Source organism: Lathyrus oleraceus, chromosome 2, assembly GCF_024323335.1.
Source record: "Lathyrus oleraceus cultivar Zhongwan6 chromosome 2, CAAS_Psat_ZW6_1.0, whole genome shotgun sequence".
Classification (NCBI taxonomy): domain Eukaryota; kingdom Viridiplantae; phylum Streptophyta; class Magnoliopsida; order Fabales; family Fabaceae; genus Lathyrus; species Lathyrus oleraceus.
The window spans coordinates 323,518,427-323,533,593 of NC_066580.1; the positions used below are offsets into that span (position 1 = coordinate 323,518,427).

The 15,167-nt window shown below is 42.2% G+C and overlaps 1 protein-coding gene across 1 annotated transcript; it reads right to left on the reverse strand.

Moving 5' to 3' along the window:
• Window positions 1-2,443: 2,443 nt before the first annotated feature.
• LOC127119336 (uncharacterized) lies at window positions 2,444-3,655 on the reverse strand (the record flags this gene model as incomplete). The annotated part of the gene is made up of 1 exon (XM_051049558.1): window positions 2,444-3,655. A coding segment is annotated over one exon (1,212 nt), but the record flags the coding sequence as incomplete, so codon positions are not given.
• Window positions 3,656-15,167: the final 11,512 nt, after the last annotated feature.

Consider the following 15,167-nt stretch of genomic DNA (forward strand, 5'->3'; position numbering starts at 1 on the left):
AGAGCCATCATCCGACCATACCGGGGGATTGAAGGAGTATTCAACAGGCAAAACTGCCACAACAAACAATCTGCAGACTAAGCTGAGGAAAAGATGGTTTCAAATACTGGGATGTCAACCCAAATCAAAACTGCTCAGGAAAATAAATCCTGCTCTGCTGGAGAGAATAAAACTCTGATGGAGCAATAGCAACAATTCCACAGACGACTTCGCCAGGGAAGGGGTAAAGTACCGGGTATCAAACCACTGACTTACCGAGTCTTCAAAAAGAAAGCGATCATGCTGAGGAAACAGACAAATCCTGTTGCAACCTGCATGGGGAAAAGCGGTAACAACTCCACTTGCAACTCTGGTGGGGATGTTAATAACAGCTCTACTCGCGACTCCGAGGGGAGTATCAATCAATCAGTTACACTCATGACTGTGCTGAGGGGGCAAATAAAGTCTGGGGTTATGACCCACTGGAGAAAGTGACGGGGCACCAAGATGATAAACCATCAACCACCGAAACTTCTAAATAAAATACCCATGCTGGGGAAAAACTGCTGCTGGAGAAAACGAAGTCTTCAACAACAAATCACTTGCGACTGTACTGGGGAACAGCCCCAACAACAACTCTGCTTGAGGAACAACCCCAACAAAGATTTGAAGAAAGAAGATACCACCAAACCAGGAGTATGAACCAATGTCTTACCTGTTGGGAATCATGCCACCCTCGGGAGAGCACTGAGATATTCTTGAGTATCCCTTCAATCTTGTGGATGTTCACTTTGTTTAAAACAAAAATTTTGAAAAATTAATTTGTTTAAAACAATGACATTTTATCAATTTAAAACATGCAAAACATTTGTTTGAATTGAAACAAATAAGAGTGCAAATAATTGGATAAAAAGCTCAAATTGATTTGATAGAATGGTAGTCTGCAAATGGCAAGACTCCATAGATCTGTACAAATTTGAAATCAGTGATATATATTGGAAGAGGGCTACATTGAACATAATGATCCTTTCTCTACCAATTTGAATCTCGATGTATCCGAAGCTTCGGTTGACGACGAATCGAGAATCTTCTGACGAAATGACGACTGACGAACAGAAAGTCTTGTCAGAATGCAGTTACTTGCCAAATCCCTAACTTTGGCCTAGATTGCCCCAGAGTGAGGTACTCAATCTAGCGGGATGCAAATATATATCTTTTTTCAAGTCTCTAATTTTTGCCTGGATTACCCTTGCGGGTTCTCCACCGAGACGCTCATTTTTGCCTAAGCTGCCCTTTCGGGTTTTCAACTTAGCGAGCTATTCTGTTTTTTTTTTTTTTTTTTTTTTTTTTTTTTTTTTTTTCATTTGCATATACTTTTTTTTTTCTAGGCAAAGTATCTCTTAACTGCATCTGAATTCACAGGACGAGTGAAATCCTCCCCATCCATTGTTGTAAGCATCAAAGCACCGCCTGAAAAGGCTCTCTTAACAACATATGGACCCTCGTAGTTTGGAGTCCACTTGCCCCTGGAATCGGGCGCGAAAGACAAAACTTTCTTGAGCACAAGGTCACCTTCTCGGAACACACGAGGCTTGACCTTCTTGTCGAATGCTTTCTTCATTCTCTGCTGATACAACTGACCATGGCACATGGCAGTTAATCTCTTTTCTTCAATCAAATTCAACTGGTCGTAACGACTTTGAATCCATTCAGCATCAGTCAACTTGGCTTCCATCAAGACTCGCATTGATGGGATCTCCACCTCTACTGGGAGAACGGCTTCCATGCCATAAACAAGAGAGAAAGGGGTTGCCCCTGTTGAAGTGCGTACAGACGTACGATATCCATGCAAAGCAAATGGCAGCATCTCATGCCAATCTTTGTAAGTGACAGTCATCTTCTGGATAATTCTCTTGATATTCTTGTTAGCAGCTTCAACAGCCCCATTCATCTTAGGTCTGTAAGGAGAGGAATTATGGTGTGCAATCTTAAATTCAGCGCACAACTCATCCATCATCTTATTATTCAGATTGGATCCATTATCAGTAATGATCCTCTCTGGCACACCATAACGGCAAATCAACTGATTCTTGATAAACTTCACAACCACCTGCCTGGTTACATTCGCGTATGAAGCGGCTTCAACCCATTTGGTGAAGTAATCAATTGCTACGAGAATAAACCGATGTCCATTGGACGCTTTCGGCTCAATCATACCGATCATGTCAATTCCCCACATAGAGAAAGGCCATGGTGATGAAATCACATTCAGGAGTGTCGGAGGAATATGAATCTTATCCGCATAAATTTGACACTTGTGACATTTCTTCACATACTTGCAACAGTCAGACTCCATTGTCAGCCAATAGTAGCCTGCTCTCAACATCTTCTTAGCCATGGCATGTCCATTGGAATGAGTACCAAATGAACCCTCATGGACCTCAGTCATCAATAGGTTTGCTTCGTGTCTATCCACGCATCTGAGCAAAACCATATCAAAATTTCTCTTGTACAGCACTTCACCACTGAGGTAGAAACTGCCTGACAACCTTCTCAAAGTTTTCCTATCTTTCACAGATGCCCCAGGCGGGTAGACCTGGTTCTGGAGGAAATTCTTGATATCAAAATACCAAGGCTTGTCATCTTTCACTTCTTCAATTGCAAATATGTGAGCTGGTCTGTCCAAGCGCATCACAGTAATGTTGGGAACATCGTTCCACCATCTGACTACTATCATGGAAGCAAGCGTTGCAAGGGCATCTGCCATCCGATTATCCTCTCGAGGAATATGATAAAATTCAACTTCTGTGAAGAAAGTTGAAATTCTCCTTGCATAATCTCTGTATGGGATGAGACCTGGTTGATTCGTCTCCCATTCACCTTTGATCTGATTGACAACCAAAGCTGAATCACCATAGACATCAAGATATTTGATTCTCAAGTCAATGCATTCTTCAAGTCCCATAATACAGGCTTCATACTCTGCCATGTTATTCGTGCATTTGAAAGTTAGCCTTGCTGTAAATGGAATGTGCGAACCCTGGGGATTAACAATTACTGCCCCAATTCCATTTCCATATTGATTAACAGCGCCATCAAACACCATCGTCCATCTGGAACCAGGTTCTGGACCTTCATCAAGTGTAGGCTCATCACAATCTTTCATCTTCAAATACAGAATTTCCTCATCAGGGAAGTCATACTGAACAGACTGATGATCTTCAATCGGCTGGTGCGCTAGATGGTCAGCCAAGATACTACCTTTGATAGCTTTCTGAGCTCGATACTCGATATCATACTCAGACAATAACATCTGCCAACGGGCAATCCTCCCAGTTAAAGCAGGCTTCTCGAAGATATACTTAATTGGATCCATTCTGGATATCAACCAAGTTGTATGATTAATCATGTACTGGCGCAAACGCTTAGCTGCCCAAGCTAAAGCACAACACGTCTTCTCAAGCATAGAGTACCGAGACTCACAATCAGTAAACTTCTTACTGAGGTAGTAGATAGCAAACTCCTTCTTCCCTGATTCGTCTTGTTGACCGAGTACACAACCCATCGAATCTTCAAGAACTGTTAAGTACATAATCAGAGGTCTTCCTTCCACTGGCGGAGACAAAATCGGAGGTTCAGACAGATAATCTTTGATACTGTCGAAAGCTTTCTGGCAATCCTCGGTCCAATCATGAGACTGATCTTTCCGGAGGAGCTTGAATATCGGCGCACATGTGGCAGTCATGTGGGATATAAATCTGGAAATGTAGTTCAAGCGGCCAAGAAAACCTCGGACTTGCTTCTCAGTTTTGGGTGCGGGCATCTCTTGTATTGCTTTGACCTTTGCAGGATCAACCTCAATACCTCTTTCGCTTACCACAAAACCCAACAACTTGCCGGAACGGACTCCAAAAGTACATTTGTTCGGATTCAGACGAAGCTGGAATTTCCTCAAACGTTGAAAAAGCTTCAACAAGTGCTCAATATGCTCAACTTCCGTTCGGGACTTAGCAATCATATCATCAACATAGACTTCTATCTCCTTGTGCATCATATCATGAAACAAGGTAGTCATAGCTCGTTGATACGTGGCTCCGGCGTTCTTCAAACCGAAGGGCATCACTCGATAACAGAATGTTCCCCAAGGTGTGATGAATGTTGTCTTCTCCATATCCTCTGGTGCCATCTTGATTTGATTATATCCGGAAAATCCGTCCATAAAGGAAAAGACTTTGAATTTAGCTGTATTGTCTACCAACATGTCAATGTGTGGTAGAGGAAAATCATCTTTTGGGCTAGCTTTATTCAAATCTCTGTAGTCAACGCACATACGGACTTTTCCGTCCTTCTTAGGAACAGGCACAATATTGGCCACCCATAGAGGATATGTCGAAGTCACCAGAAACCCCGCATCAATTTGCTTCTGAACTTCCTCTTTGATCTTCACTGCCATATCTGGATGAGTTCTTCTGAGCTTCTGCTTCACAGGCACGCACTCAGGCTTCAAAGGCAGGAAATGTTGCACAATATCTGTATCTAAACCCGGCATGTCTTCATAGGACCAAGCAAAGATATCTGAATATTCTCGTAGCAAGCTGATCAAATCTTCTTTAACAGACTCTTCAAGAAGTGCCCCAATCTTCACCAGGCGCTCACAGTCTTCAGATCCCAAGTTGACTGTTTCCAAGTCTTCGAGATGCGGCTGAATGATCTTCTCTTCGTGCTCAAGGAGACGAGTGATCTCATCAGGAATCTCTTCAACGTCATCTTCCTCTGCCTCAAATACAGGGAATTCAAAGTTGGGAGATGGCGTTGGATCATTATGTTCAATGGGTTTTAGGATCAACCTGCATAATGATTTTGGTTAAGAAAAATTTCAGAATTTAAACAAACAAATCATTATGCAGATGAAAGAATGTTGCTTTTACAGCTTTTATTTTTGTTTTTATGGTTTTTTGTGATCACTGATTTCATAAAGAAAAGCAAAAAGTGAAAACAAAGGAAAAACAAATGTTTTGACAATGCAAAAATTGAATGAAAATATCATTGTATATATGCTTTGCCAACAATGTCATCACTTCTCCTTTTGGCATGGGAGAAGGGTTTTAAACAAAATGAACAATTACTCTGATCTATGGACAACTGTAGGAACATCCACAGCGACCCAATTGTGGCAGACACCACCAGGAATAACAAAATTGTTCAAGTCTTCTGCATCTTCTTCTTCAATGATAGCAGCAGCTTCCTCTTCCGCAGGTTGATCAGCATGGATGAATCCTCCACTTGTGAACAGACCTTGCTCATTGCATGCCCCAGAACCAAAGCCAATGCCAGCCCGGGATCGATTATCTTCAAGTTCAAGCACTTTCCCTAATCCAGCAACTGCACCACATTCAATGGCCAGCTTTGCATCTCGGTAGGAAGTGAATGAAGGAGACTTCTTCTCGATTGGTTCATCAATAGATAAAGCTTGGAACTGAGTTCCAACTTCATCCTCCGCATCAATGTACGAGAAAGAAGACAAATTACTGACCAGGAGAGCCTTTTCTCCCCCTACTACAACCAATTTCTTATTTTTCACAAACTTCAGCTTTTGGTGTAGGGTGGATGTCACGGCGCCAGCCTCGTGAATCCATGGTCTGCCTAAGAGACAGCTGTATGATGGGTGAATATCCATTACTTGAAAAGTGATCTGGAAATCACTTGGTCCTATTTTGATTGGGAGATCCACTTCCCCAATCACGGTCTTACGCGACCCATCAAAAGCTTTAACAACAACCCCACTCTGCCTCATAGGAGGACCTTGATATGACAATCGTGAGAGTGTGGATTTTGGCAATACATTCAGAGATGATCCAGTGTCCACCAACACATTGGACATTGCATCAGATTTGCAATTCATGGATATGTGTAAAGCCATGTTGTGGTCTCTTCCCTCCTCAGGGAGATCAGCGTCACAAAAGCTCAAGGTGTTGCAAGCGGTAATGTTTGCAACAATGCTATCAAATTATTCCAGGGTGACGTCGTGATCGACATATGCCAGGTCCAAGACTTTCTGAAGAGACTCCCGATGGGGTTCTGAATTCAGCAACAAAGAAAGAATGGAGATCTTGGAGGGCGTGTGTAGAAGCTGGTCTACAATATTGTACTCACTCTTTCTGATGAGCCTCAGCATCTCATCAGATTCTTCATCAATAATGCCACTTGGGCCACCTGAAGAAATGGGAGTCTTTTGTACGGAGGAGGAAGGTTGGGCAACATCAAGTGCCGGATTCTGAACATTCACAGCAGTCCCCACAGGACGCTCAACAGATTCAGAAGCAACAGCCTTAGCAGGCGCAGAAAAGACACGACCACTGCGGGTCAATCCACTAACATCAGCGATAGTGGTCACGGAAGTGGAAGGCAAAGGTACTTCAACCCCATCCTGGACAGCAACAGGATTGTACCGGAATGGTATAGCCCGATCAGATGAATACGGCACAGGGCCGGCTGGCTTAATAATCAAGGAAGGTGAAGCCTTAGATTTGCTGCTATTGTAGCGAATAACGACGGGCTCTGGCAATTTGAACACCGGGGAGATAACACTCACTTCGGGCTCATCAATATCAACATTGCGATTCTGGAGAATCTCAATGGTACCTTCATTCAACAACATCTGAAGCTCTCTGCGAACCTGATCGCAACCCAAGCGATTAACAGAACAGACACGGCACTGGTCATGGTTATGCTTCAAATAACTGTGCTGACACAGCATCTTATGTAATCCAACCAATGACTGCCGGATATGACTGACATACTTCACCTTGTACTTCCCAAGGTCTTCCTGAATCATATTCACAGACTTCCCATGCGAAGGCAATGGGTTCCGGGTGACATTCGGATTGGAGTCTTCAAAACTCAGAATTCCGCTTCTCATGAGGTCTTGAACCTTATTCTTCAGCGGGAAACAGTTCTCAACGTTGTGGCCCGGAGCACCGGAATGATAGGCACAATGCTGGTCTGGTTTGTACCACCATTGCGGGTTTGCAGGAATAGCAGGAGGATCCCTGGGAGAAACCAATTTCCTCTCCAACAAGGAGGGATAAAGCTCTGTATATGTCATCGGAATAGGGTCGAAGCTGACCTTCTTCCTATCATAGTTCACATTTGCTTGATTGGTCGTACTTCCACGAGGCTGGTAGGCCTGTTGCTGTGGACGCTGCTGTTGCTGTTGGTATTGCGGTTGTGGATATTGCTGCTGATGCTGATACTGCTGAGCATTATCCTTGAATACAGGCGCTACACTAGCCACCTGATGCTGATGTCCGGCACGATGTGCAGGCTTCCTCTGAACAGAGGGTCTTCGATGCTTGGGCTGAGACTGCACAGCATGCGCTTCACCCTCTTTCCTCTTAAACGCTCCATACCGTTTAGAGGAAGAACCATCATCTTTTGACAACCGTCCTTCACGGACACCTTCTTCAAGACGCATCCCCATATTCACCATCTCGGTGAAATCAGAGGGAGCGCTGGCCACCATTCTCTCATAATAAAATGACCCAAGAGTTTTCAGAAAAATCTTGGTCATCTCTTTCTCTTCTAATGGTGGAGTGATCTGAGCTGCCAGCTCACGCCATCTCTGGGCGTACTCCTTGAACGTCTCTTTGTCCTTTTGTGACATAGACCTGAGTTGATCTCTGTCAGGCGCCATGTCAACGTTGTATTTATATTGCTTGACGAAAGCTTCGCCAAGGTCATTGAAAGAGCGGATGTTGACGCTGTCCAGGCTCATGTACCAACGGAGAGCAGCACCAGACAAACTGTCTTGGAAGTAGTGGATCAGGAGTTGATCGTTGTCTGTCTGCGTGGACATCTTTCTGGCATACATGACCAAGTGTGCCAAAGGACAAGTGTTCCCCTTATACTTCTCAAAGTCTGGGACTTTGAATTTGACTGGTATTTTAACACCGGGAACTAGACAAAGTTCGGCTGCTGACTTGCCGAAGAGATCTTTGCCTCTGAGAGTTCTCAATTCCTTCCTCAGCTCAAGGAATTGATCGTTCATCGCATCCATTTTCTCGTGTACATCTGAGCCCTCAGACGCTTCAGAGTGATAAATGGTGTCGTCTACCCTTGGCATGGTATGCACGACAGGAGGAACAGGAATAGGGACCGGGCTAGATGCCGGCATTTGAGCAAAGGTAGGAGCTGGCAGATCAGGCATGAAGCCAGGAGGCATCCCCCAAGGAAAACCGGGAGGCATGGCATTTGGCTGCTGGGCACTGACAGGCACCGACGAAGTAGCTACTTCAGATATAACCGTCCGCTGAACGGGAGTTGCTGGCTGAGGAGCAGGCTGATTCTGGGCAGCAAGGAGTTGCTCCATCAATGCGCCAAGTCTGGCGACTTCATCTCTCAGAGTCTGATTCTCTTGTTCCAACTGCTCCATAATCCTTGCAGAGTTGACCCTTGTATAATACCGGTGAGTCAGCTTGTCTTCAAAATAAATGAAGAGCAGATGTTAGAACCGGAAGACCAGAAAAAGGTACCTGTTTATGCAGGAATGATGCATGAAATGCTTTGTGCAAATGCTTTGATTTTCAAGGAACCCTTAGGGTTTTGTTTGCAATATTTTTGAATATTTAAACATTTTGATCGCTCATGGAAAATATTTCATTCAAAGTGTTAGACAAAGAAGTACAGCATTCTTTTTAAATATTACAAAGAGAAAAGGTAAATAACATCCTATGGATCCCCATTAGCTCGGGATGCTGGAAGACGAGAAGTGTACAACTTCTTGATCTCTCTCTCATAGGCGGCCTCCATATCAGCCTTCTCCTTTGCAAGTTGATCATACTTCCTTTTCCAGAATTTGGATGATTGAGGAAGCAGAGAAGTCCAAGTGTCGTTCGGATCGTCGATCACTCGGTGCTCGAGAAATTCAATCATATCATCCTTCTCCTTGAGCTGCTGCAGCAATTCTTCTCTCTCGCGGATCCAGGCACGCGAAAGGTCTTCTTCTCTCAACTCCTCTACACGTTGGGTAGGGAGGGTTGAAGGCCCAGCCACATCCAACAGTGTAGGTCTTGGATGATCATATGGCATCAGGTAGGTAGCAGCCCTCTGTCTGACCCAAGAGGTGTATGGCTCCAAAGCAATGCAGTTCTTTGGACCCAATTCATTCCTACCCTTCATGCGAATATTGCGCCAAGCGCGGACAAATCTGGCTTTCAGGCCTTGGGGATCTTTACCCTCCTGAAAGAATACACCTTCTAACAGAATGTTATGGGGTTTATCCTTTAGGGGGAACCCAAGCTGACGACGTGCAAGCGTAGGGTTGTAGGTGATCCCACCACATGTGCCAAGAAGAGGCACATTAGGGAATTCCCCACAAGAATTGATGATCTGAACGGTATCATACACGCGATCATACCAGGTGATATCATCATTGGTGAGAGACATGAGTCTCTGAGACCACCGTAGACATCCCTTGTTCTCCTTGAAAGCAACTGTCTGAGGCAAGTGCGAAATAAACCACTTGTACAGCAGGGGTAAACAGCAGACAATAACTCCTCCATTCTTCATATTCCTCAGATGCATGGATACATATGCATCACCCAACAAGGTCGGAACCGGATTAAGAACTGAAAAGATCCTAATGGCATTCATGTCGACGAACTTGTCGAAGTTGGGAAACAGCACCAATCCATAGATAAGCAATACGAATAGAGCCTCAAAGGCATCCTCACTCATGGCCTTCCCATAAAAGGTGGCTTGAGCAATAAGGAACTCGGAAGGAAAACCCTGAATTCCGCCTTTGGTAGTCAGATTAGCTCTAATCAGATCTTCATCTATGTGCAACAGACTGGAAATCTCTCGAGCAGATAGAATACTCTCTAAGCCACTGAACGGCACTTGATCCAGAATCGGAATCCCAATAAGGTGAGAGTATTCTTCCAAAGTCGGCAGCAACTGGAAGTCCGGAAATAAGAAGCAATGATAGAGCGGATCATAGAATTGAGCAAGAGTGCTCATCAATCCCCCATCCACTTGAGTAGTCAGCAACGGCAGAAGCTTCCCATATCGAGCCTTGAAACCCAAGGGATCTAATACATATGATGTCAGATTCCTTAACTCTTTTACATCGGGCTGCTTAAAGCTGTACTTCTTTGTATGCCTTTTCGGTCTTTCCATGTCTGAAAATTTTGCAAATAACCCTTTAAGTCCCTTGAAAATTTTCTCTTTCGATGACATGAATGCGGATGAATGCGTGAATGCATGAATGCAACAAACACACTCAAGGATCAAACAAAGCACACCAAACAAAGGTCGTGGGAAAGCTCTATGTATCCCTAATATCAATCATCCATTTTGGTGGATTTAGGTTTTCACCTTATCGACACCCAAGTTCCATTGATATTAACGGTACATGAACCGGTTCTAACATTCTTAATATCAACCAGCCGCTTTGATGGATTTTAGGTTTTACACCTGATCCGGGATCCATTGATATTAACAATGCTTGAACGACTCAACCACGAATCACGGGTTTGTTGAGAGTCACGAGCATGGAGTCTCGGTTAAGAACCACCCAAAGGGAGTGTACTAGGGTTTAAACCTGCCAGACATGTTCTATCAGAGGTTCCCATAATCATCGTTCCATCTTTCGAATATTATCGGAGGAACGAATACTCGTATTCCAAGAATATTCTCAAGAGAAACTCTTATGAGTGTAGTATCGCGTAACAATCGTATCAGAACTGACATCTGAACGACCTCCGCACTACGGTCCTAAAAATAGGCCAAGATGGGTTTGGTAAACTAAGGTCCTTGGCTTCTGCGGAACATGATTGAAAGAATAATGCCTAACCACAAATAACTTGTGTGACATTATTAGTCCAACATGACCTCCACCAAGTGAATGGACTCGCAAGTCAACTGGCTAAGGACTACTCCACACCAGTCGACAAGACTATGCCATTCTCCTATCCTAGAGAGCACTCGAGTTCGGGTATAGAACTCATCTCACAGATCACCAAAGCAAACAGCAAATGTATATCAAGCAATTCACACATTACAATCAATACAGTCATCCCAAATTGTACAAAAATATGTCAGATAAAGAATAATAACATATATCACAACAAGGGTGAAAAGTAGGCAATACAACCAGGGATTCTGGTGAGAGTGTCCCCAGCAGAGTCGCCACTTTTCTGTAGCGGTGTATTCGTCGCTATATGATCTATCGATTAAATCATAAGCTAAGAGATACATGAAAAATTTCGAGTCGCCACCGCACTTTTATTTATCCAAAGGACTGGCTAAAAAGCGAACAAAAGCCTAAGAAGTTTTACACGTAGAAAACTAATAAAAAGATCAGAGATTCTGGGTAAGGGGTAAATTACGCAATGGGAAGGTGTTAGGCACCCACTACGTCCTAGGTACTCCTAGGGAGCCCTTTTCACACTTGTTGTAAAATATTGTTATTTGTTATGACAAAAATATTGTGCAAACATGATTGGGATGATGAGAAAAGAATATACATTTTTATTGGTTATTGGGTTATTGGGTTCGAACGGATGAACCCGTTGCCTACGTACCTTCCATCAAAGGTAAGGATCAGAACGCCGTAGTTCGGCTAAAAGATTTCCAAAAGTGGGTTAGGTTCAATTTTAAACACAAACCCTAGGTCTTACGTTATCCACGGGAGAAAACTCAACCTTATACAAACAACAACGTCCACCATGTGAGAACAGCTTCAACTGGCCAGGGAGGGGTTAACCCTATAATAGGCGAGGAAGACTTACAATTCAATCACTAAAGACAGAAGGTGAGATTAACATCAACCACTAAGATAAATCAAACCTATAGCTCATGTATGAAAAGATTAATGGACAAAGCCAAAACAAGTGAATGAGTGGAGTTACTGATTATGATTATGAAAATGGAGTCAAAGTATGATTAAGATCAATTCAAATAAGTATTATGAAATGGAGTTTGAAAAAAGGTCAAGGACTTGAGTCCAGGTTTTTAGTTAGAAAACATGAAGATGTTTGCACAACACTTATGTCAAGTTTGAAAGATAAAGTGTGAAAAGTCTAGGACATAACGAATGATGAATGGATGAGGATGGATAGTAAAACTTCTTAGAAGGTTCACTTCTTGAAATCATATAGCAGATGATTCAAGTGTGTCCTTTGGAATGCAATGGATAATAATAAACAAGCAAAGCAAGCAAAAGCGGATATCGGATGCCAATCAATGGTCTTATACCAATCTCCTAAAACAAAATGGGATATCAGAGGCCACTCAATGGTCTTACACTAATCTCCACAGGCAAAGAAAATAAAAGCGGATACCGGATACCAATAAATGGATTTACACCAGTCTCCTAAAACAGAACAGGATATCAGATGCCACTCAATGGTCTTACACCGATCTCCTCAAAAGAAAAGAACAGAGATGAAATATGGAAGTCAACTGCCAATCTATCTGGACTTAGGTTAACTCCACAGTATGCTCACAGGAAATCCAATGCCACATCACAGGGACTTACAATGGATCCTCACATACAAGCACAAGAGCAATGACATGATCACAGGTATGCAAATGCCAACTTACAGGGACTTATAATTGCAACCTCTCACACAAACAGATGAACAAACTATGATCACAGGATAACAGATGCCAACTTACAGGGACTTATAACTGTATCCTCACATACAAACAGATAAACAGGAGATATGAGTGACCAATGAGGTCTTACACTCTATCCTTCCATCTCACAGGAGCAAATGCCAAAGCAATGGACTTACAATTGTCCTCAATGGGTAAACAACAATGATAGCATCACAAAACAAATGAGATGAACATGCACTAATGGCAATTGATGATGATGATAAATGCATAGCATACAGGCAAACAAGTGCATATGAAGCAATCAATCAATCAATGAATATCAAACAGCACACTCTATAGCCAAACAATGGGGGGCTCACACAAGAGGGTTTGACTTTAAAAGTCCACTGTAATAGGTAAGTGTCGCTCTTAACCTGGCCATTGAGGGGCTCAGGTGAAGCAGATGAAAAGGAGATGAGGGGCGTGCCTCATTGCTTCAATCTCATATCAGAGAGAGCATCAAAGAAAGTGTGGGAGTTCAGAAAGTAGGAACTCTCTCCACATTATTGACTCGATTAGATCTTGGGTATTTATCTCATTGCTTCTACCATGAAATGGGAGCAAAGAGAGGACACACTGAATAGTGGGGGATAGATTGCTTATCCCTACCTTCCACCAATTGCCTTACTTGAAGGACTTTTCCTACTTAGGACAAATATAAACAAACACAGGCATTGCCTCTTAAGGAGGACTTCAGACAGTTTGCCCGGTCAAATAACAGACCGGGTCTCCAGACTACATGAAGAAGAAGTATTTATACCTCAAAGCAAATGCTAAATAGCAAAGCAAGCAAACAAGTTCAAAGAACTTAGGCAACTAAAGTACCTGCAAAAGTCAAACTCATTAGCAAACATGTCAACAGTCAAAACCAAAAGGAAATAACCAAAAGTCAACCACAGAGGGACCAATTGTGCAAGGCACAAAGACTCAAGCATGTGAGTCACCTACAAAACAAAGATTAGCACATCATATAATTCAACTCAAACGAATATTTGAATGATCCTCAAGGCATTAGTGCTCAACCTGAAACAGATGAACTCAACATAAGCTTAGAAGACCACTAGGACTAGCCTAGGGTCAAAGATGAAAGAAAAAGTCAAGGCAGCAAGCAATGTTCAATCAAAGTCAAATTCAATCATGTAGGAAGCAAACACAATTGGATTCAAACTTATATCATGCATCATGGTCATTTCATATGCAAAAGGATGCAAAACATGGCAAGAGAAGCATACAAAAGTCAACAGCAAAGACTTCATTCAAAAGTCAACTCAAACAATTTCAAAAATCATGAAATAAATCACACTCAATCCTAACATCTAACATGGTATACATGCAAAATTTCATGGCATTTGGATGAGAGGAAGGCAGTCAAGTAAAATCATGAAGCCAAAACAAATTCAAGCAAGCATGGTGAAAGTCAACAAACAAGGGTCAACTTCAAAAAATCATATCAATCTGAAAACAGAAGAGAAATGAATGAGATTAACACCAATGCAAAGCTTGAGATGTCTAGTTATCACATATGAAATTCCATGGTCATACAATAAGATTTGAGAATTTCACAAAGGATTTGGCAAGGCATAGCACAAAAAGTCAACAAATGACCACATATGGAAGAAAATTCTCAATCAAATGGAAAACAGCAAGATCAATTCCAAGAAAATTCATACATCAATTAGACATACAAGGGATCATTCATGCAAAATTTCAAGTGATTTGGATAAGAGGAAGCATGTGAACAAAAATTATGAAAATGCATGATCATGGTGTGACACCAAATGCAACACACAACTTCAAAAAATCATAACTATCAATCCACAAATGATAAATGCACAAACTTTATATGGAAATGAAGGTCAATGTGTGTAGAACAACCACAAAAAAATTCAAGGGCAAAGGATGCAACATGAGTATTTCACAATTGAAATGGCACAATGTATCATTTATGCACACATGTTGGAAAATCATTTATCATTTAAAATCCAGAACATGAAAAATTAACTAAAATTCACAATTAAATATTAGACTCATTTGTGAACATGTGGAAAAAATTTCATAATTTTTTTGATAAAAAATGAATTAGAAAACAATTTGTTGAAGTTGGATGAAATAGTGTAGCAAGCATGAACAAAAGGCAAGGCAATTGGTCAACACAAGGGTCAACCGTGGCATTGTGGTAATATTTGCCTTCATTTAACGAAACGACATCGTTTCAGGGGCGCCCAGGAAATGTCCTGATTGGCTCGCCCCAATGAAACAGTAAACAAAGCCAGCAACAACCAATGAGCTTCAAGATTCTAAGTTCACATGCATTTTAGGGTTTTGGCAAACAGCAAACAGCCTTTGGTTCATCAACATGTTCATTATCAACCAGCAAACACAAACTTCATACAAGTTCAATCACATCCAAACAAATTCGACAACAAACAACTCAGCAGTATAGCATCATTATGGACAAGGTAATTGTTTAAATAACAGCAGCAACAACCATCATTATGTTCATTATCCAACAGCAAGCAACAGCATGA